Genomic DNA, 20,795 nt, shown 5'->3' with positions numbered 1-20,795 from the left:
CAGTCCTTTCCCGTCTAGTCCCGCCCTGAGACGTGGGCAACGCGAAGTCCCGCCCGTTCGCCCCTTCCTGGGAGCTCGAGGCACCCAGACTCCGCCCTCAAGGCATGATCTCTGTTGGGGACGGAGGCGGAAACTGGGTGGGGGACCTGGGTGGGAAGAGGGTCGGGAAAGGGCTGGCACCGGGCCCTAGTGTCCTCCGTGCCCAAGTTCAAGCTTGCCGCCCCCCCGGGGGGGGGCTTCCATTCATTTCGGGCCAAGACAATTGCTGCCCTCGCCCCCACACTAGTGTGGCTTAGCGCAGGCAGGCTCAGGGGAAGAAGTGCCCTGATAGAGAGACCACCTGGAGGCCGCGGAGCTCACGGCCACAGGGAGCTGGACAATTAACTGTATGCCTGGGCGAGAGTCCGGAAACCTTGGATGAAGTTTTGAGACCATCTAAGTGACGGTGTGGGAGCACAGGCTAAAACTCTGAAAGTAGCAGCATTTGGAGGTTTGAGAATTAAATGCCTAGTCTGTTCCGAGAGGCGCAGCATCAGGGTCGGGATGTTTAGCTCCAGCCGAGGTGCGAGTGCACAGCATGGGGTTCTGGGGGCCCAGGTTAGATAGGGTCTAGGTGGACAGGATGACATTTTGAGTGCGGGTCTGGGGTCACCAGGTACGCTTGGGGGCCAAACATCAAGGTCAGTTGCCCAAGGACCCAAGCTTTGGGGGAACTCTGGCCAGGCGCCCGCAGGCGGCTCCAGGCGGCGCCGCGGGGGACCGGGTGGGGGCCTGGGGCCGGCTCCGGGCGGAGAAGCCGGGGGGTCGGGGTCCCTCCCCCTGGCGCGGGCTCAGGAATCCGCCGAAGGGCGGGCGGAGGCGCCGGGGTGGGCCGCGGCGGGCAGGCGGGCGGGCGGGGGGCGCTTCCTGGGGCCGCGCGTCCAGCGAGCTGCGCGGTCCGTCCGTCCGCCCGCAGGCACTGCCGGAGTCAACGAGTGAGTGGCCGCGGCGGAGGGAGGGCGCGGGCCGCGGCGCGGCCGAGTCCGCGCTACGAAGCCGAGAGGCCTGCGCTCCACGACTCGCGGGGCGGGGGCGGGGCGGGGCGGTCCGGGATTGCGGGCCTGCTTTGGAAGGCTCCGCTGCTCCCTACACAGTCCTGAGACGACAGCTGGGGACCCAGGCTTCCCTTCCTGATACAGGGAATGGGGGGTGTCGTGGCAGAGGCCCCTGACCCCTGCCCACCACCTCCCAGCCCCAGGATGCTCCCTTTTGCCTCCTGCCTCCCCGGGTCTTTACTGCTCTGGGCGCTTTTGCTGCTGCTCTTGGGAGCAGCGTCTCCACAGGATTCCGAAGAGCCGGACAGCTACACGGTGGGGACCGTGGGGCCACCAGCTTGGGATGGGATGGGAAGAGATAGCGGGACCAGGATCCCGGGGTGGCTGCTCTGGGGAAGATTCTCCCCTGCTTGGTTGGTGGAAGGCTGGGGGCCATTGTGTGGAGCTGACCTGAGTATGACTGGACTCAGGCCCTGGTTTTGGCCTGGCTAGTTGGAGGAGACTGCCAGGGTGGTCACTGGCCACATCGGGTTCCCTTCCAGGAGTGTACAGATGGGTATGAGTGGGACGCAGACAGCCAGCACTGCCGGGGTGAGTATGCCTGGGGTACTAGCCATCTCCAGGAACCGGGAAGGGGACCATTGTTTCCCAGGGATACCCTGTCTCCTAGAGCACCGCAGGAACCTGAGGGCCTTTTCACTGTCCAGCTTGGCTAAGCCAAAGCCAGCCGTGGTTGCCTTGTGCCACTCAGTTAGGAGCCCTGCCCCTTCAAGAAGCCCGACAGCCTGAGCCTCTATCTGCAGTAGGCAAGAGAGCCCCTGGCGATTGCCCAGAGAGAGACGGAAATATGCACACCTTCCCTGAACTGCTCTCTACTCTCTAAGCCCAGCTCTTTATCCCAGTGCAACCTGGGAGAGCAGTACACTCTGGGGGTCAGGAGGCCTGCAAATTACTCTTGGGCAGAGGTAAAGGCAGGGTTTTGAGGAGGAATGGAAACTCCCTTGGAGGCAGGAGAATAGGGACAGCAGTGGAAATAGGTGGCCCTACTCCCAGTCCTGCAAATTCCTGGGAGGGGTTCTGGGTCAGCAGCCTTAGTTTGCTGAGCAGAGAGAAAGCCTTGCTCTGTTGCTCAGCTTAGAGAAGGCCAAGTTGGGCTTCTGCCTCCCACTACCTCCAGGGCCAGCCCAGGTGACTGGCTGTGCCCAGCAGGCCCCTCTCTGCAGATGTCAATGAGTGCCTGACCATCCCTGAGGCCTGCAAAGGTGAAATGAAATGCATCAACCACTATGGAGGCTATTTGTGTCTGCCTCGATCTGCTGCCGTCATCAATGACCTACATGGCGAAGGACCTCCACCACCAGTGCCCCCTGCTCAACACCCTAATCCCTGCCCACCAGGCTATGAGCCTGATGAACAGGAGAGCTGTGTGGGTAAGTGGGGAGACATGCTGGCTGGCACCTAGGCTTCCAGACCTCTTACCAGGCTTTTTTTTTTTAAATTAATTGTATTTAGTGTACAAAGTAACAGGTTTTTATCATGGTATCATCCGACATACTTCATATTTGATATTTGTTTTAATCCTTCTACTGTCCCTTTTTTGTTTGTTTGTTTCTTGTTTTTGTTTTTGTTTTGGTTTTGGTTTTGGTTTTTTGAGATAGGGTTTCTCTGTGTGTAGCCCTGGCTGTCCTGGAACTCATCCTGTAGACGAGGCTGGCCTCGAACTCACAGAGATCTACCTTCCTCTGCCTCCCAAGTGCTGAGTGCTAGTATTAAAGGCATGCGCCACCACTGCCCAGCTGTGTATGTGCTTTGTGTTTTGAGACAGAGTCTCTGGGTTTGATCCCCACACCACATAAAACAAATGTGGTGCACACTTTAAATCCCACCACTAGGGAGGTAGAAGCAGTAAGATCAGAAATTAAAGGTTACCCTCAGTCGTATAAGGAGTTTGAGACCAACCTGAGCTACATGAGAGTCTATCGCAAAAGCATTAATGAATTAACAAAATAAGATAATTTTCCACACTAAATACTGCAAACTTCATGCACCTTCCTTGCTGAGAGAGGACTCTGGCTCCTCAGAGAGATACCCAAATCCTCACCTGCTGCAGCCCAGTGCATGGTCTGCAGGCCCAGGAAGTCCCTAGCGGCTCAAGTCCCTAGCGGCTCCCTCACTTCCTGTGCAGACCTGCAAGAGCTTTGCTCCCAGCCTCTGCCGGCTTTTTGCTCTGGACTCAGCCTTGAGGACCATTGGCCTTGGAGGAGGGGAGATCCTGGTCTAGAGTCAGCTGAGGGATGTAAATGGACAAATCTTTATTTATTTATTTAAAGACAGGATCTCACTATGCAGCTCTAGCTGATTTGGAACTCTGTAGCTCTGGCTGGCTTGGATTGGAGATCCAAGCTGGATCTGGCTTGGAGATCATGGGGATTCTCCTGCCTCTGCCTCCCGAGTGCTAGAATTAAAAGTGTGTGCCATCAGACCCTACAAGGCTTTGTTTTATATGCTCACCTAGTTGGTGCTTTTCCTGGTGGCCCCCTGGTGGACTGTATTTTTGTGCTGTTGGGAGGGCCTATGTCACATGGTCATGGTTTGGTGCCAGCTACCCATGCACCCATGCGAATGATGTCCAGTATGGGCCACCTCCTCCTAAAATGAGGTGCCTGACATGGTCAGTAACTTACGGGACTCCAGGTAAGGGCTGGACGGTGTCTCTCACAGATGTGGACGAGTGCGCCCAGGCTGTGCATGACTGTCGCCCTAGCCAGGACTGCCATAACCTGCCTGGTTCCTACCAGTGCACCTGCCCTGACGGTTACCGAAAAATCGGGCCGGAGTGTGTGGGTGAGTTCAGAGAACGGCTTTCCCAGTTCTTGTTTTGTGACTTTGGTCTGGCTCTTGACCTAATGCCTTATCTTTATCCCAGCGCTCTGCTCCTGGTACCCTCCTGTCACTAGACACAGAAGACTAAATGTGGGTGGCCCATCTCAGCTCCCCGGCAAAGCCAGGAGGGAGCATGGCTGCAGAGGCTTCTGCCTCGGCCGGCTCAGGCCCCACCTGACTTGTGCCCCGCTCTCCCTCCCGCCTCCCTCTCAGACATAGACGAGTGTCGCTACCGCTATTGCCAGCACCGATGTGTGAACCTGCCCGGCTCCTTTCGCTGCCAGTGTGAGCCAGGATTCCAGCTGGGACCTAACAACCGCTCTTGTGTGGGTGAGGCTCTGGGGTCCTGGGTAGAGATGTGTGGGATGGGGGCAGGATCTCCTTCCTGAGCCCGAGTAGTGGGGGGAGGCTCTGGGCTGTGCCTCTGCTTTTACCTGTTTTCTCTGGCACCCGCAGATGTGAATGAGTGTGACATGGGAGCCCCATGTGAGCAACGCTGCTTCAACTCCTATGGGACCTTCCTGTGTCGTTGTAACCAAGGCTATGAGCTGCACCGGGACGGCTTCTCCTGCAGTGGTGAGAGTCCACTTGTGCTACTGGGTAGTGCATTGGTCCCCCCAGGACTCGCAACATATTGGACCAACTCCAGGCACATAGTCATTTGTTTGAGGCTTCCATGTCTCATTCTCTGCACCTACAGACCTCCATGTACTCCATCCTGAGCTGGTTGCTGGGCTCTCCCAGCTTGGTGGGGATGGTATGTTAGGCCCTACTGAAGCTTGTTGGAGAGACAGGGAAGGGTGTGGGTGCCAGTCTTCCTGGAAGTTGAGTTGACTTACACTGCAATCCTGCACTAGGACACATCTCTCTTCTTTCTGGGCACATTTCTACCGTAAACAGGTTATTTGGAATATGGAGAGGGACCATGATAATCGGCTTTGTCAACTCAGGCAGCAAAAGTGGGACACCCACTTGTTTATAACTTACATGCTCAGTCTCATTTAATCTGGTCAGTGATGATTTATTTTTGCAAACACTGATATTCCTCCAGGTGTGTTGGCAGGATTGTAAAAAGCAAGCAGAAAGGCCAGAGAACATGGTGACTTTCATCTTTCCACTTACAGAGATGAAGTGATTTGTCAAAGTTCAGACAGAAAAGATGAGATGGGGCCAGGGCTTGACCCCAGGCCTCTCACCATGTTACCTGACATGCCCTCCATTTATTTTATGCTCTGCTGTGAAACGCATCGTTGGTGCTCAGTTGTGTGAAAAGCACAAAAGCAAAGAGACAGCGTGCTGCATGTGGCGTGCACACGCTGCAGAAGTCGGGTATCCTGACTGCAGGTTGCAGGTTAGGCCTGTGGCACTCCTCCAGTCCAGCCCACTCATTTGACTGGCATGGAAATGGACCTTTCCTAGAACTACTTAGTAGGACTTAGGCCCAAGCCTCTAGAGTCCTGGTGCCTTTTGATACACAGTCTATATAACCCTGGCTATCCTGAAGCTCTCTGTATAGACCAGACTAGCCTACAGAGACCTGCTGAGTAGTGCTGGGATCAAAGGCACGGGCCACCATGTTGGGCTGGTGCGTTGTTTCTTAAATATTCTTAAAGTCCTGAGGAAGAGATCCCTTATGAGCTGGAATGTCTGCCTGTTCTTGTTTTGAGACAGGGTCTCACTCTGTAGCCCTGGCTGGCCTAGAGTCTCTTATGTAGACCAGGCTGGCCTCAAACAGATATGATTGCCTCTGCCTCCCAAGTGTTGTGATCAAACACCCTGTTTGTTTTGTTTTTTGAGACAAGGTTTCTCTGTGTAGCTTTGGAGCCTGACCTGGAACTCGCTTTGTAGACCAGGCTGGCCTTGAACTCACAGAGATCCGCCTGGTTCTGCCTCCCAAGTGCTGGGATTAAAGGTGTGCGCCATCACCGCCCAGCACTCCATTTGTTTTTTGAGGCAGGATTTTATGTAGCCCTGGCTGGCCTTGAACTCGCTATATAATCCTGGCTGGACTCCCTGGGTGGACAAGCTGGCCTAGAACTTGCTATAACCCTCCTGCCTTTACCTCCCAAGTGCTGGGATTGTAGACATTCAGCAACATGCCAAGTCTCTATTCTTTCTTTTCTTTTTCCTCTCCCTTTCTGTGCTGGGATGGAACATAGAGCCTCCAGCGTGTTAGGCAAGTACTCTACCACCGAGTTATATCCCCAGCCCCTCTAGCCTCCTTTGAAACAGTCAGTCCCCCTTCTGAGCATTACTGGGTTTATCTCACCCCTTCTCTCTTCCCACATCCAGCCTTGTGGGGGGCTGGGCTCTCTCAGTGTCTGTGGGCCTTAGTTGTGAAGCCTACCTTTGGCCCAGGGTCCTCATCCCCACCCTCCCTCAGATATCGATGAGTGCAGCTACTCCAGTTACCTCTGCCAGTATCGCTGTGTCAATGAGCCAGGCCGCTTCTCCTGTCACTGCCCACAAGGCTACCAGCTGCTGGCCACGAGGCTCTGCCAAGGTACAGGCGCTTCTGGTGGGTGGGATTTTAGAGTCGGGTAGCTTACTCTTGAGTCCCAGAGTCCAACCTCACTTCCCTTGGCACAGACATTGACGAGTGTGAATCAGGTGCACACCAATGTTCTGAGTCCCAAACCTGTGTGAACTTCCATGGGGGCTACCGCTGTGTGGACACCAACCGTTGCATGGAGCCCTATGTCCAAGTGTCGGACAAGTGAGTCAACCTGATGGCAGTTTCCAGCGGTAACTACAATTCCCAGAGGTCTGTGGGGGCTAACTGGTTTAATCAGGCTGGTGAGTACCCATGATGTCTCATGGGAGTTATCCTTGGGTTTTCCTCTTTAGGAGGTGGGTATTTGGGAAATGGGCCCTCATTCCCATCATGTCTTGGGGTCTCTAGCCGCTGCCTCTGCCCTGTCTCCAACCCCCTGTGTCGAGAACAACCTTCATCCATTGTACACCGCTACATGAGCATCACCTCGGAGCGAAGTGTGCCTGCGGACGTGTTTCAGATCCAGGCAACCTCTGTCTACCCTGGTGCCTACAATGCCTTTCAGATCCGTGCTGGAAACACACAAGGGGACTTCTACATTAGGGTAAGGTGCTTCTCTGCTCACACCCAGTTGACTTGAATAATCAGCCATTTAAATGGGGAAGCTGGGCTCCTGTCGGAAGTCAAGAGATTTCTACGTTTCCAGGCAATTCTAGTGATTAATGGGGTTTGAGTCCCAGTATTGGTTTCTCCTCTTTGGCTTTGACATCCTTATTTATAAAACAGGAAATATAGTTCCTGCAGGGCTGGTATCAGAGACTCGAGCTTTGCTGGCAAGGGCAAGACAGCTGGTGTAGGTGTGATGACCTTGAACCCATGGTCCTTAATGCTGTCTCCAGCATTGAGGTGTCTGGCATCAAAACTTATTTCTCCTTTCAGAACAGCACCGTGGCAGAACATGTGCTTACCATTCTAGCTCTTAGTTCCTTTCCCAGCCCCAAAACAATGACAGACAGACAGATAGACAGAGACAGAGACTTGAATACTTTGAAGGGGGAAGTGGGCCAGCCTATGTCACCAAAGACCCATCATTTCCAAAACTTGAGTCATCAGGTAGTCATGGAGGAAAATCGAGGTGGACAGGGTCAGAGGAGAACCAGGGGCAGGGACTTGGGCACTGGAGGGGAAGAGAAATGTCAGAGCTGGATGAGAACTTGAGCAGCAACCTGGTCAGACAGTTTCCAAGCCTCACGGCCACAGGGCAGGGGGTTGATGCTGGAGTAGGGTCCTGGCTCCTAGGCTAACACAATCTCTATGTCCTGCAGCAAATCAACAATGTCAGTGCCATGCTGGTTCTTGCCAGGCCAGTGACAGGACCCCGGGAGTATGTGCTGGACCTGGAGATGGTCACCATGAACTCTCTTATGAGCTACCGGGCCAGCTCCGTACTGAGACTCACCGTCTTTGTGGGAGCCTACGCCTTCTGAAGGAGACCCTCAGGGAAGGGTTGGGTGGGGCCCCTTTCTTTCTCCCTCCCATAGCTTAAGGAGCCTGGGGTTTAGGGATGACTGTTCTGCTTAAAGAGACAATGACGTGAAGGACAATAAAGGGAGAAAGGAGTCCTAGTGGCCAAGGTGGGTGAGTAACCTCAGCCTGGGAAGGGGCTGGGCTTGTGAAAGCAGCAGGCAAATTTCACCCGAAGGGTCCTCTCTGCATTCAGGCTGAGAAGGTTCCAGAGCCAAGAGTCATCCTTCATAATCAACCTGCGCAGGGAGTTCTAAGGAGTGTACACTTCAGGCTTTAACACAGAGCTTGGCTGAGGCTAGGGCCCAGAAACCACATTCAGGTCAGTGCCTGGAGGTCTGGGTTTACCATCCTAGCCTTACCCCAAACTCTGCATTTGGACGAGCCCTACTGTTCTCCAATCACCAAAATGAGGCAACTGGACTGAGAACACCTTTCTATCCCAAGTTGTGGTGTCTTTTGTCAAAGAAACTTATTTGACCGGGGGTCACTTAGTTACACTCAAAGCTACAGTGCCCCATTGACTCCATCTCCTTGACCAGGGAATGCCCAACACCTAAGCAGCATTATCTATTATTTTTGCATAGGGTCTGGCCTATCACAAATTAAGTGCTTATTATAACTGTGTACAACTATGTTTAGCCAGGAGCTTGCCTTAAAAAGAAGAACAGCCGGGCGGTGGTGGCGCACGCCTTTAATCCCAGCACTCGGGAGGCAGAGCCAGGTGGATCTCTGTGAGTTCGAGGCCAGCCTGGGCTACCAAGTGAGTCCCAGGAAAGGCGCAAAGCTACACAGAGAAACCCTGTCTCGAAAAACCAAAAAAAAAAAAAAAAAAAAAAAAAAAAAGAAGAACAATATAGACCAGGTACAGTGGTCCACACCTTTAACTTCAGGACTTGGAAGGTGGGCCTAGGAAGACTGGGAATTCCAGGCCAGCCTGGGGTAGGGAAACACTGCAAGGTTGCATATCATTGCTGTGTGGAAGAAGAATTGCCTAGCATGCATGAGGCTATGGGTTCCACCACCAATACTACAAAACAAAAGCCACAGGCTTGCAAGGTATAGTCCCCAGTTCCTGCATATTCCTTAACTCCTAAGACCACCAACATTTAGATTTTTATTATAGCCCAAAGGATCCCAGGTAAAAGGCTGACTAGCCTTCATAGAGATAGATATGGGTGCCGGGGTGTGTCTTCAGGTGTAGCTCAGGTCAGAGGGCTGTGGCTGCAGTATAGCTGGTACAGGGTCCTGCTCAGAGCAGGCCCCAGATTTCTGCAAGAAGAGAATCAGAAGGTTGGCCCAGTGCCTCAGGCAACCCCGTCTTCTCTCCAGGTCGTCTTACCCTTACCTCTGCAGACGCCCACACTTGACAGTGCTCAACAGCATCTCCTGCTCCTTAGGGGTGGCACAGGCATCATAGGCAGCCAGGAGACTGGGGGTGGGGCATACAACGGCTGACTATAGGGCCAGCAGCATGAGAGCTAAGGCAGGCGGGGTTCAGCCTAGAGTGGAGGAATCTGGACACTGCACACTTCCTGATCCTGGTGATAGAGGGCCCCTTCCATCCGGCCTGCCCTCCCCCTTCCTCGGAAACACTGGGACAGAACCTTCCAAGGCTCCCACACAGAGCCAAGCTTTCTCCAAAAGCACTGGTGAAGCTGACCTCCACACAGGAAGGGCAGAGGAACCCGGCGGCTCTCTGGGGTGTACCTGGCAGGTGTGCTGTATCGGTCCACCAGGGCCGCTGCCTTCTCCCCACTCAGTCCACGCACCTGCATCAGCTGCCGGGCAAATACTTCTCGCACAGACTGGGCCTGGGGTTGGGATTGGCCTATATTAGGGGTGATCTGGGACCAGGTCACCTAAGCAGAGGCAAGGCAAGGGTGGTACCTTGTTCTTGACGGCTTCTGCATTGAAGTCACTGAAGGTGAGGAGTGAGCAGAGAGGATTTGTGGAAGGTCTTGTTCCCGATTCAGCATCCCCTGGGGTTTCCCAGGGGCGGCTGCGTAGTGTGTGGCCCTGACAGAAGAGGGGACTGAGGCTAGGGAAGGCTCTAAGGGTTAACCCCCAGCCATTCCTTTCCTGGGCCTCAGTGGGAAACCTGAGAAACCAGGATCTCGCCCACCTTTCCTTGCTTGGGCAGCAAAGACCAGGTGAGGGTCCAGTGCTGGTCGGAGGCATCTGCTCACCTGATAAAGTCTTTCTAGGCCCTTTGTCAAAAGGGCCAGGTAGCCAGCTGACTCCTTAATGTCCATGGTACGCTTCACAAAGAAGCCGTCAATGACCTAGAGAAGAGTACCCACGGGAGGTGGCTCCTGGCCTAATCCACGGACTACAAAATCTGCCAGCCTGCCCCTGCCCTTCCAGCTCACCTGGGTGTTAGTGACAGCCTGCAGCAAGGTACTCTCAGGAAGGCTGAGGTTGTGGACAGACCCATGTTCCTCCACCAAGTACACCCGGTGTCCCAGGCCACAGCGCTTCAGGCGGAACTGGGAAGGCAGGCAGAAGCAGGGTGGGTCAGGCCCAGGCCCAAATGCCTACGTGTCTGGGCTGGCCATCATATCACATTAAGATTACAAGGAGACAGGGTTGGAGAAATGGCTCAGTGGTTAACAACACTGACTACTCCTCTAGAGGACCCAGGTTCAATTCCCAGCATTCACATGGCAGCTCACAACTGTCTGTAACTCTTAAGATCTGACACCCTTACCCTTGCACAGACATACATGCAGGCAATGCACCATAAAATAAATTATATATCATAAATCGTGTGTGTGTGTCTCCACACTCCACACAGGCTCTTGCTATGACTGCTGTAGGAAAGCCGTGAACCTCTGAACGTTACACATCCTCCAAGCCACCCTTGGAGGCCTGTTATTAGCCTCTGTGACCCTAGGGTGAGCCCCGCTGCTTCTGCATTTCCAATCCTAGAGGTTTGGCTCTTGTTTATCTGAGGTCTCCAGGGACAGGTACTCAAGGCGTCTTTAAGTTTCTCAGGCAGCCTAGAAAACCTTGCGTTCTTACTGTGTGCCAGCATGGCTTAAAAGAGGCTCCAAATGGGAATGGCTGGAGGCCTCTGGTGCTCCGCTTTGAGACCACCCAACAGCTTTGTCTAGGCTGAAGTAAGGAGTGAGCAGGCTGAGGTACCTTCTGCTCTCGAAAACGGCCGTCAATGATGCTGCTGCACAGGTCATCCAGCCGCTTGCGTTCCACAATGTGGTCCAAGACTAACTCCCCAGGTCTTGCTGCCAAGAAGTCAAAAAGAGTCTTATTGTCGGGGCTGGAGAGATGGCTCAGCAGTTAAGAGCACTGGCTGCTGTCCCAGAGGACCCAGGTTCAATTCCCACCACCCACATAGCAGCTCACAACTGTCTCTAACTCCAGTTCCAGGGGATCTGACACCTTCATACCAACGCACATAAAATAAAGTTAAATAAATTATTTAAAAAAAAAAAAGTCTTACAGTCTTCCCCCAGCCCACCCATGCCAGCCTCCAATGCCTGCCCATGACCCTTTACCTGGGTCTCTGGGCTTGGTCTCCTGTGCTACCCACACAAAGTCCCCAACGTGCAGCTTCCGTACTGTGTGGGGTACATGCAGCCGCTGTAACTCTCGGAGCATTTCTGGCCTGTGTCCTGCCCTAGCATTTCAAGAAAGAAGGCCCAGGTCAGGGCGAGCCAGGCCCCTCCACCCTTCAGCGCCCTCTAGTTGTTCTCGAGGCTGCCCCACTTCACTCACCCTCTGGTTTCTCCAGTGTCCACACATAACAGCACTCGGTACTCACCAGGCCTCAGCTCCAGTGGTGGCCGCTGGATGCCACCTTCACTGGTGCCACTGTGAGGGAATGGGGGCTGTGCATAAGGCCAGAACCCTCAGTGCCAGGGCAGTCCCCCACAACTCACGGGCGGCTGTGGCTCAACAGAGGTCCGAGACACAGTTGCCCCCATTTTCCCTTCCTTCCTTACGGTTCTGATGTGGTGGCTTCTGGGGCTGCTGACTCCTCTCCATGGGGCTCCTCTGGCCTGATGCCAATGTTCAGAGTGCTCAGGCCTTCTGCCTGGGCCAGCTTTTGGGCCAGCTCCAGGCCCTCTGGTGTCAGTGCGTACCTGGGAGGTGGAGAAGCCAGTTTTACCCTCTTTATAGCTGGCAAGCTCTGCTGCCCCAAGCTAGGTGAGCTTTACCCTCCTTGGTATAAGTTCAATGGCTCCCCACGTCCTCTTTCTCCGTCCCTCAGCTTGGCTTCCTCAGGACCTCCTAAGGCTGTCTCAGCTTTGCAATGCAAGTCTCACAACTCCTCCCCCCTATTTTCACTCAGCACCACACTCTCCTCCCTTGAATATTCTGGCACCTCTAATCAGCCAAATTTTAAGACATGTCAAATGTTTGCGCAGCTCCCTGCTCTAATACCAGACCTTTCATCCTTCCCCTCAGCTGCTCATACTTTGCAGGTCCTCCAACCTCAGGCTCTCAGTGGGAAGGCTGGCCTTCCTCAACCTCAGGAGCACCAGGTCTGAGATCTGCTGCAGAATTACAGAGCCTAAGAAGGTCCTAACTCCTGCATGTGCTCATCCCTGCCTCTTGTGCTCCCTGCAGCTGGCCCACACCTGGATGGCCGATGTGTTCTGAGGACCAGGTTCCTGTGGAGGAGGCCTCGGAGGGCAGGCCAGGGTCTTGAACTTCCAGGAACTACCTGTGAAAAGGAAAGGAGACCCTCAGAGAGGCCCTAGTACCCCCAAGCCTAAACTTCCTGTGCTGCTAACCATATGCCATAATTGGATCAGGTTTCATACCAAGGCTGCCTGCCATGCAGGAAGACCACAGTGGTCTCTACCTGCCCAATCTCAGCTGAATGCTCACCCTGGGGGCCTTCTGGGCACATTTCTGCAGCAGCTCCTCCTTGGTAAGGAAGCTGTGGCCATCAGGATTCTGAAAGCATGGTAGAAAGAGGGTAGGTTCAGGGCAGGATTCCTCAACCCGATACGGAGTGGCCAGCATGACCACTGCCAAGGCACTTCTGTGAGTCGGCCTCACCCACGCAACTGACTTGGGGAGACACTTACCAGGTGTTCCCTGTAGAGCTGCAGCAGGACCACACGGGCACCTGAGTTCTGTGATGGCCAATAGCCACCAGTGCTTCCTGCCTGAGGCTGGGTGGGAACCTGAGAGACAGCAGGGCTCTGAATTCAAATGTTTGTAAGTGTCAGCTGAGGTCTCAGCAGGCTACATGGGCCTGGAGAGGGAGATGCTATAAAGCCCTGAAAATCTGGAAGGTGATGGTGGCCAGAGCAGGGGCAAGGGTTGGGGGTATGTGTCAGGCCCAGCCTCCAGCTACGACAACTGGAAAACAAAGTCACTGTAGAAATCCCACAGCTTTCTGAACCGGATCACTTAGCAGCTTCCTTTGGAACTCTATCTACAGCTGTCTCAATAATCCTACTTAGGAATTAAGATAGTGTCTCTTACAGAGAGTGAGAGACTGTCCCAGGCCAGTCTAAATCAATAAGAGCTGGACCCAGGGCTGTTTAATCCCTCAGACCAAGAAGTCCTACTTTCAACCCTCCCATTTAGCTTTCTACTTCCTTTCCCAATCCTCACTGGCATTAAGGAGTCCTGGACTTGAGCAGGTGGCTTTTCACTGGCTTGATTCTTCTCTCCAGATGGTACGCTGGGGGCATGGTCACCTGCAGAGGACAGAAGAAAGTCAGTCCTGCACCCAATTTGGATGCCAGGAGGAGCCTTGATGCTTCTGCTCACTTTGTGAATTTTGGTGTCATATTTAAAAACATTTCTGTTTTATTATATGTATATGAGTGTTTTGCCTGTGTGTATGTCTATGCATCACTTGAATGCAATGCTAGAAGAGGCCAGAAGTGGGGGCTGGATCCTCTGGAACTGGTGTTTTGGTTTTGAGACAGGGTCTCATTGGGTGAAGCTCTGGCTGGCCTCGAACTCATAAAGATCCTCCTGCATTTGTCTCCTCTGAGTGTTGGGATTAAAAGCATGCATCACCATGCCTAACCCCTTGTCATTTTTTGGGACAGTCTCAAGTAGCCCAGGCTACCCTTGAACTCCTGATCCTCTTACCCTCACCTCCTAAATGCAGGGATTACAGACTCATTTCACAACGTCACCCACCGCATCTCAGTCGGCTAGCTTTGTACGTGAGAACTACGAAGTTAACAGAGTGTCAATCACTAGCCCTGGGTCCAAAAGCAACTACTTGAGAGCGGGGAATTTGAAGCTAAGGTATCCAAGGTAGACACAGCCTGCACCCAGGAAATTTAGGGGATCATTAACTTAGGCGCTCACCGCCTGAAGCTAGGTGCTGCTTCAGCCGCTCGTCCAGCATCCGGCAGAGCCTGTCTCCGAAGTGCTGAAGGATCTTGGCTTCCTTCCCGCTGCGCAGAGGTAAGGGGTACCGTCGGAGGGAGCGCAGTGCCTGGAGAGCAAAGGGGAGAAAGGAACTCATTAAGCCTGGATACTTGGACCATCTGGCTCCCTCTCCAGAAGACCCAGCTGGGACTCACCTTTTGAAACACAAAGCGCGTGTGGCGCCCTCTGCTGGCTGCCTCGTCCCGCCACTCGGTCAGCCAACGAACGAAGAGTGGGTTGGGGCAAACAGGCAGTGGGCGCTTCCGGCCCAAGCGGACCGGTGCTGCCATAATATCTAGACTGGCTCTTTTAGAGCCTAAAAAAAAACCCCTGAGACTAGAGCCCCGACAGTTCTGCAGTTGGTATAGGAACACCTGATTGAGGGTGGGACCTCTCCAACCTAGCTGAAGGAATGCCCCCCGCTTTGTACTATACAGCAAGAGGCTGGAGGGAGATTAGGTCTGTACCACCTTTCCTTAGAACCGCCCCCATGCCCCGCCAGCGTCAGCCCTTTGGACAAGCCCCAGCCAGGCTACAGAGCTTTGACCCGCCCCTTCCTCTGACCCCAAAATTCGAGAGCAGGATCATTTTGTGCTGACAATTAAAAAGACGGACAGCGCCCCCTGTGACTGGGAGGGCTGGCTGGGGAGACGCTTAGGTGCCTGAACTTGGCTTGCTTCAAGGTCTCATAAGGCTATTTCCAGGGAATTGTAGAAGAGGCTGGGAAAAGAGGGCTTGAGAAAAGTGGGGGAGAGGGTGGGACACAAGTGCAAGAATATCTGTGGGAGGGACATCTATGAAGGGGTACAAGGGATGAAATAAAGGTAAGGCAGGTGTAGCAGAAAGATCTCGAAATGTGAGGGTGCAATGTCGGGGACGAACACAGAAGCTCAGGCTAAGGGAACGGGGAGGTGGGTGTGGTATGAGGTGCATCCTGGCAGGTGGAGAGGTCGAATGTGGGCACATGGTTGGATCTTGAAGAGGCTAGTAGACACTTGGCTCTTGTGGTTCACTGAAAGTGGAGGAGGCTCTCGGAGTCTGAAGGTGGGCACTTTGCGGGGAGGGGGGCGGGGACAGCTATCTCAGGTTGAGGGACACAAGGATCAATAAAACACAGGGGTCTCTTCAGGGATTGGAACAGTTCAAGATCTCCAGCTGTCATGCCGGAAGTCGTCGGCCGCCTCACTGGCCGACCCTCTTCTCAGGCTAGCTTTCCGCGCCCTCCTCCTTCCTCAGGCAGCCTTATAAGGAGCCTGAAGCTGGCGCTCGGGCTGGGCACGCCCTCTGGAGTCTCATTCCCTAATAAGGACATCTAGGGCATCCCGCGGCCGGGGGCGGAAGGAGTGCGTCTCCAGGGTAACTGCGTAGCCCCTCCTCCGTTGCTCGGGAAACCGCGAGGCTCGAAGAAGGTGGAGCTAGCCAATTCTTTAGGCGGGGCACTTGGGAGAGGGGGTTCCAGCTTCGGCCGCCACCTGCAACTCAGCAGCTCCGCCTGAGTGCCGCGGGAGGCCTCTGACTACAATCCCCGGCATGCTCTGCGAGTTGCCTCATTCCCGGGGTTGCTGCATATTTACACCCTTTATTCTACTTATGGGGAGGTCAAGGGCCCCAGTTTCGTTTTCCTCTAACCTGCTTGCCACCTTGCCCTCTTTTCCTGCAGTGTGAGGCCATGATCATTGTCCGAGGTCAAAGAAATGTTCCTGGAGTCTCCAACCCAGTTTATTTTAAGCTCTTGCTCCCATAGATTGTCTCAGTTTTTGTGTTAAAATAACCATAAACCTATCGACTTGAGAGCTAAGTTCAAATAAGTATTCCTTTTCTTATCGCCTGGTAACGGAAATGTAAAGAAGTCTTTAATGCACAACTCTCCACCCTTCCCCCATGAATTATATTTGACCCAAGAATTTGTCAAATGTCTTTAAACAAAACCAAAACTCTCGAACTTTTTTTTGAGACAGGGAGGGTTTCTCTATGTAACAGTCCTGGCTGTCCTGGAACTCACTCTGTAGACCCGGCTGCCTCTGCCTCCTGAGTGCTGGGCTTAAACGTGTGGGCCACCACTGCCCGGCTTGCTCTTAAACTCTTTATTGTAACATTTTCCATTTGTTAAAATTCTATTCTTTGTTGAAATTTCATACGACCTCTTAGGAGACAACAGTGACTTTCCACATGTCTACTGGCTCGAAGACACCGTTATATTTGAGATTCTTTGGAAGCTGATTCCAAGCTAGTGATTCAGAAAAGTAAACTCTTGATCATCAGGAACCATAAATAACGGAAAACCACTTCACTTTGGGAAAAAAAGAGACTCAGGACATAATTATTTTCAGGTCATCTTATCAAGCCATGAGCCTCTTGCTCAGCTAAGCGTTTCCTGGTCCATTGCACCAATGGGCTCACTCTCCGTGCAATAGCCCCGCCTCTTGGCCTCCGCCTACTCCCCGGAGCCTCAGGCTCTGCGGAACCCAGGCGCAACTAGCTCCTCTTCGGTGCAAAATCCTTGGACTTCATTTCCCGTCGGCCCGCGCGGCGAGCGCCGGAAGCCCGCCCCGCCCCTCATTGTGCGGATCCTACTAAACGGAAGGGGCCGGGAGAGGCCGCGTTCAGTCGGATCCCGGCAGCAGCTGCGGCGGCTCAGTTCTTCTATAGCTCTCCCTGTCTCCCTTTCGCTTCCGGAAACATGGTGAGCACTAGGCCACTGTGCCCGAGGGAGGCGGTTTCGTGATCAGTCGCTTGCGCGCCGGGTGGGGTGGGGGCGGCAGAGAAGCGTTCTCAGTATCCCCTCCCCCAGCGCCCCGAGCGAGATTAAGGGTCTTGCATTGAAGGGCAGGCCGCGCGTGCGCGCCCGTGGGCGCTGGGAAGGGCCGATTCGGACGTCGCTCGCGCGCCCCCTGGCTCCTTTCCCCTCCCCCATTCCGCTTTTGCGCCCGCGCGGACACTGGCCGTGGGGGAGGGGTCCAGCCTCGGGCAACGCTCGCCGGTTCTTGATGGCGCGCGCTGGACCAGAGCACGCGGCATCCAAACCCTGCCCCGGGGCCGCTAGGGAAAAGCGCGCGCGAGAGGTGTCTGCGCGCGCCCCACCCAAGAGCTGTTCCTTTCCTCTCATCACCCTCCCTCTGCGGATGGGTTTGTCTCCACAGCAGGTGGCAGGGATGCCGCCGTCTGGAAGGGGCGGGGGCAGCTTGGCTCTTGGGGGATGCTAGGGCTTCGTGGACGTGGTTGAGGCACTGGCTCCTGAGACTAGGACCTTGCACCGCCAGTCCGGGAGTGAGTCCTTTAGCCCCTATTCTAGAAAGAGCGATTACACACTGCCTTCTCTGTTCACTGTACTTCGGGCTAGGGCTGGAACGGCGCTGTGCACCAGCGCGTGCGCACATGCTTGGGCCCAGCCATCCCGGCTGCAGCTTTGGACGAACTAGGCCCTTGCCGGATGGGGCCGAGGGTGGAGCCGCGCGTTTAGGGAAGTGACCCAGGCGGGTACCGCCCGGAAGCCACCCAGCTCTTATGTTCAGCCTGAGGGCCTGGAAAACTGATGCTTGTGTGAATAGCCGGTTCTGCCTCTCAAAGCTGACGGGGCTCACGCCTATTCCTAAAGGCGATTCTTGTGCTTTGAGACACCATAGGTTCCGCCGCCTCTGGGATACGAGTGTCTCGGGGAGGCCCTGAGCCTAACCCAATCTCCTTTCCCCGCCTACTCCGGAAGCGGGTGAATCACGTGGCTAGCTTCCTCTGCAGTTCCATGGTTGGGGGGTTGGTTACAGATTTCTGATTGGGTCGTCCCCCAAGGCCATACATAGTAGAAAGTTTTTGACGATTTGGGGCACTACAGCTTGACCTATTAATTTGTCAGTGATCTTTAGGACTCTACATCACTCTTGGATGATAGGGAGTTGCCCACAAGGGCCCTAATTGGGGGTTGTAATTCTCGTGTTTGGGAGATCTTGGCGGGGAAGTGTCGTTTATGCGATGACTGTATTGAAGGCTCTGGTGGACGTAATGAACTGTTGAGCAGCTGTTGGTGTCTTTGTGAAGTTCTCTTCCCGTCTTTCTCGAAGATGAGTCTATGGCCCAGGTGCTCGGTCTCCCTTTTGTATCTGTCCTAAGTTGTCATTAAAAAATCTAGAGGCTGAGTGGTGTCAACCCAATCAGTAACCTTCAGATTCTTTGAATTTGGTGTTCACGAGTCAGCAAAGGTTTTTTTGTTTTCTTTTTTTCTTTCTTTTTATAGAGACAGGGTTTCTGTGACACCCGACTGTACTGGAACTCAGGGAAAGACACGTTCCACCATTCCTGCTTATGTTTTCTTTTTAACAAATACTGTTTCTAACCTTTAATGGGAGAGTTGAAATAGATCATTGGTTCTCTCCCTTGCAAGGGGTTTGTCCCAACTAGTCCTTAGAAGATGAATTGTATGGAGGGGGGCGCAGCATCTTGTGTCTGCAGGGATATTACTAGTTTTCTGTGACTGAAAGCTGTACCTTTTGGTATCCTGGCTGAGGTTTCCTGTAACTGGAGAGAATACCTCAGAATTCTTTCCCTTACAAGGTGTATTATTTGGCTTGTCCCTCAGGCCTCTGGTGTAGCTGTCTCCGATGGTGTCATCAAGGTGTTCAATGACATGAAAGTGCGCAAGTCTTCAACGCCAGAAGAAGTGAAGAAACGTAAGAAGGCAGTGCTCTTCTGCCTGAGTGAGGACAAGAAGAACATCATCCTGGAGGAGGGCAAGGAGATCCTGGTAGGAGATGTGGGGCAGACTGTGGACGACCCCTACACCACATTTGTCAAGATGCTGCCAGACAAGGACTGCCGCTATGCTCTCTATGATGCAACCTATGAGACCAAGGAGAGCAAGAAGGAGGACCTGGTGTTCATCTTCTGGTGAGCTCCTTGTTCAGGCTCTCTTGCCTGCTACCTCTTCCCTTTCTTGAAAGAGCTTAGCAGAAATCAGCCTAGGTTTGGGGGTCAGGGTGGTCACAAAATTAATGCGGGCCATGCTCTGTTGAGCATCCTGGGGGTTTCTCTTCTTGAGTCATCTATTGCCTGGGGTAGCTGCAGCAGTCTCCTGCTTTGTCTTCAGGGCCCCTGAGAGTGCACCCCTTAAGAGCAAAATGATCTATGCCAGCTCCAAGGATGCCATCAAGAAGAAGCTGACAGGTAAGGGTCCTTTCTTTGTACGCCCTTCTATGTGAGTCATGACTGCTGTGTGGGATAGATGACAATAACAGGCCCTCCATTCTCCTGCCTGGGTGGTACCTTGTTCCTTCCATCTGCTCTGATGGCTGCCTCCCAGACCCAAACTCCCCACCCCAGTGCTTCCTGCTCACTGTTCTTTCTCTTTAGGAATCAAGCACGAATTGCAAGCCAACTGCTACGAGGAGGTCAAGGACCGCTGCACCCTGGCAGAAAAACTAGGTGGCAGCGCTGTGATCTCTCTGGAGGGCAAGCCTTTGTGAGCCGCCTCCAGCCCCCTGCCTGGAGCATCTAGCAGCCCCAGACCTGCTCATGGGTGTTGCAGGCTGCCCCTTTCCTGCCAGACCGGAGGGGCTGGGGGGATCCCAGCAGGGGGAGGGTAATCCCTTCACCCCAGTTGCCAAATGTCCCCCCCACCCCCTGGACCGTCCTCCTCCCTCCACCCTGACGGTTCTGGCCTTCCCAAACTGCTTTTATCTTCTGATTCCTCTTGGGTTGAAGCAGACCAAGTCCCTTCCCAGGCACCCAGTTTGGGGGGAGCCTGCTTTTTTTTTTTTTTTTAACGACACCCCTACTCCTCATCCCCCCATCCCATGCTGCCAACTTCTAACCACAATAGTGACTCTGTGCTTGTCTGTTTAGTTCTGTGTGTAAATGAAATGTGGAAATGACCCTCCCTGCCCAGCTGGTTGCCTCCCCTTCCCCTTGTTCTCGGCCACTCATGGAAGCAGGACCAGTAAGGGACCTTCAATTAAAACAAAACAAAACAAAAAAAATAAAAAGGCTAATTAACAAGGTGGCTTTTTGGGTTTAGGGTTGGGGGGACCCTGTGATGGGGATCACAGGTAAGGATCAGTGGTTTTCCTGGCTATGCCTCTATCCTAGACCCCAGTGACTAAGCCTCCCTTTTGAGGTGGGGTGCTGGGGTTGGTGGTGCCTAGGGGGTTGGGTCCAGAGTGTGTCACACCTGAAACTCACTGTTACTGGGTCTTCATAGTGGACAGTGAGGTGCATTGATCCCCTTTCCACGTATGGTTGAGTACAGTTTTCTCAGGTCGATCTGTTGAACTATTTTCTCTGCTTTTTAAGGTTCTGTTAGATCTCTGCCTTTCCTCCCCCTGAGGTGACTGGCTCACCCTAGTGTCAGGTTCAGTGGTGCTGTGAGCAGCTTAAGTTGGGCCTTTGGCCTTTGTGGCTGGAGTCCATTCAGGGTGGGTCAGCCAGGTGGAGCCCAGGACTTCAGACCCAGGTGTCTAGAGCCCCACCTCCTATTACTAGAGCTAAAGCTTTGAGCATTT

The 20,795-nt window shown here is 53.8% G+C and overlaps 3 protein-coding genes across 6 annotated transcripts; 2 read left to right on the top strand and 1 right to left on the bottom strand.

The window, feature by feature from the left end:
- The first annotated feature begins 893 nt into the window (after nucleotides 1-893).
- Nucleotides 894-8,365, top strand: Efemp2 (EGF containing fibulin extracellular matrix protein 2). Of its 2 annotated transcripts, XM_059262928.1 has the most exons (11): nucleotides 894-974; nucleotides 1,232-1,349; nucleotides 1,577-1,625; nucleotides 2,258-2,464; nucleotides 3,756-3,878; nucleotides 4,131-4,247; nucleotides 4,374-4,493; nucleotides 6,301-6,420; nucleotides 6,507-6,633; nucleotides 6,820-7,015; nucleotides 7,737-8,365. In XM_059262928.1, the coding sequence occupies exons 2-11, from the start codon at nucleotides 1,239-1,241 to the stop codon at nucleotides 7,896-7,898; spliced, it is 1,332 nt and encodes a 443-aa protein (XP_059118911.1). In that variant the 5' UTR covers nucleotides 894-974; nucleotides 1,232-1,238; the 3' UTR covers nucleotides 7,899-8,365. The 2 variants fall into 2 exon arrangements, with proteins under 2 accessions (XP_059118911.1, XP_059118906.1); XM_059262923.1 differs by lacking the exon at nucleotides 894-974 and having other exon boundaries at nucleotides 1,098-1,349.
- Nucleotides 8,366-8,801: 436 nt separating this feature from the next.
- On the bottom strand, nucleotides 8,802-15,678 carry Mus81 (MUS81 structure-specific endonuclease subunit). The gene is made up of 16 exons (XM_059262911.1): nucleotides 14,463-15,678; nucleotides 14,245-14,374; nucleotides 13,531-13,616; nucleotides 12,996-13,094; nucleotides 12,793-12,861; nucleotides 12,540-12,625; nucleotides 11,901-12,041; nucleotides 11,674-11,769; nucleotides 11,454-11,575; nucleotides 11,083-11,180; nucleotides 10,308-10,424; nucleotides 10,125-10,220; nucleotides 9,826-9,954; nucleotides 9,646-9,749; nucleotides 9,284-9,367; nucleotides 8,802-9,207 (listed from the first exon to the last, which is right to left on the bottom strand). Exons 1-16 carry the CDS (start codon nucleotides 14,595-14,597, stop codon nucleotides 9,141-9,143), a joined length of 1,659 nt encoding a protein of 552 aa, XP_059118894.1. The 5' UTR covers nucleotides 14,598-15,678; the 3' UTR covers nucleotides 8,802-9,140.
- A 1,179-nt stretch (nucleotides 15,679-16,857) lies between these two features.
- On the top strand, nucleotides 16,858-20,292 carry Cfl1 (cofilin 1). 3 transcript variants are annotated; one of them, XM_059262895.1, is made up of 4 exons: nucleotides 16,858-16,990; nucleotides 18,878-19,185; nucleotides 19,385-19,461; nucleotides 19,648-20,292. In XM_059262895.1, the coding sequence occupies exons 1-4, from the start codon at nucleotides 16,988-16,990 to the stop codon at nucleotides 19,758-19,760; spliced, it is 501 nt and encodes a 166-aa protein (XP_059118878.1). In that variant the 5' UTR covers nucleotides 16,858-16,987; the 3' UTR covers nucleotides 19,761-20,292. The 3 variants fall into 3 exon arrangements, with proteins under 3 accessions (XP_059118878.1, XP_059118859.1, XP_059118869.1); XM_059262876.1 differs by lacking the exon at nucleotides 16,858-16,990 and adding an exon at nucleotides 17,288-17,450; XM_059262886.1 differs by lacking the exon at nucleotides 16,858-16,990 and adding an exon at nucleotides 18,355-18,379.
- Nucleotides 20,293-20,795: the final 503 nt, after the last annotated feature.

This window comes from Peromyscus eremicus, chromosome 1 (genome assembly GCF_949786415.1).
Source record: "Peromyscus eremicus chromosome 1, PerEre_H2_v1, whole genome shotgun sequence".
Classification (NCBI taxonomy): Eukaryota; Metazoa; Chordata; class Mammalia; order Rodentia; family Cricetidae; genus Peromyscus; species Peromyscus eremicus.
This window is presented reverse-complemented; position numbering and strand designations above follow the sequence as displayed.

Coding starts and splice junctions, on each gene's coding strand:
- Efemp2 (XM_059262923.1), top strand. CDS start 1,182: ATGGGGGGTGTCGTGGCAGAGGCCCCTGACCCCTGCCCACCACCTCCC. Junction 2,465..3,755: donor TGAACAGGAGAGCTGTGTGG/GTAAGTGGGGAG, acceptor TGTCTCTCACAG/ATGTGGACGAGTGCGCCCAG. Junction 7,016..7,736: donor AAGGGGACTTCTACATTAGG/GTAAGGTGCTTC, acceptor TATGTCCTGCAG/CAAATCAACAATGTCAGTGC.
- Mus81 (XM_059262911.1), bottom strand. CDS start 14,597: ATGGCAGCACCGGTCCGCTTGGGCCGGAAGCGCCCACTGCCTGTTTGC. Junction 11,576..11,673: donor GACACTGGAGAAACCAGAGG/GTGAGTGAAGTG, acceptor TTGAAATGCTAG/GGCAGGACACAGGCCAGAAA. Junction 11,181..11,453: donor GACCAAGCCCAGAGACCCAG/GTAAAGGGTCAT, acceptor ACTTCTTGGCAG/CAAGACCTGGGGAGTTAGTC.
- Cfl1 (XM_059262876.1), top strand. CDS start 17,295: ATGGCGCGCGCTGGACCAGAGCACGCGGCATCCAAACCCTGCCCCGGG. Junction 17,451..18,877: donor TGGGTTTGTCTCCACAGCAG/GTGGCAGGGATG, acceptor CTTGTCCCTCAG/GCCTCTGGTGTAGCTGTCTC. Junction 19,186..19,384: donor GACCTGGTGTTCATCTTCTG/GTGAGCTCCTTG, acceptor CTTTGTCTTCAG/GGCCCCTGAGAGTGCACCCC.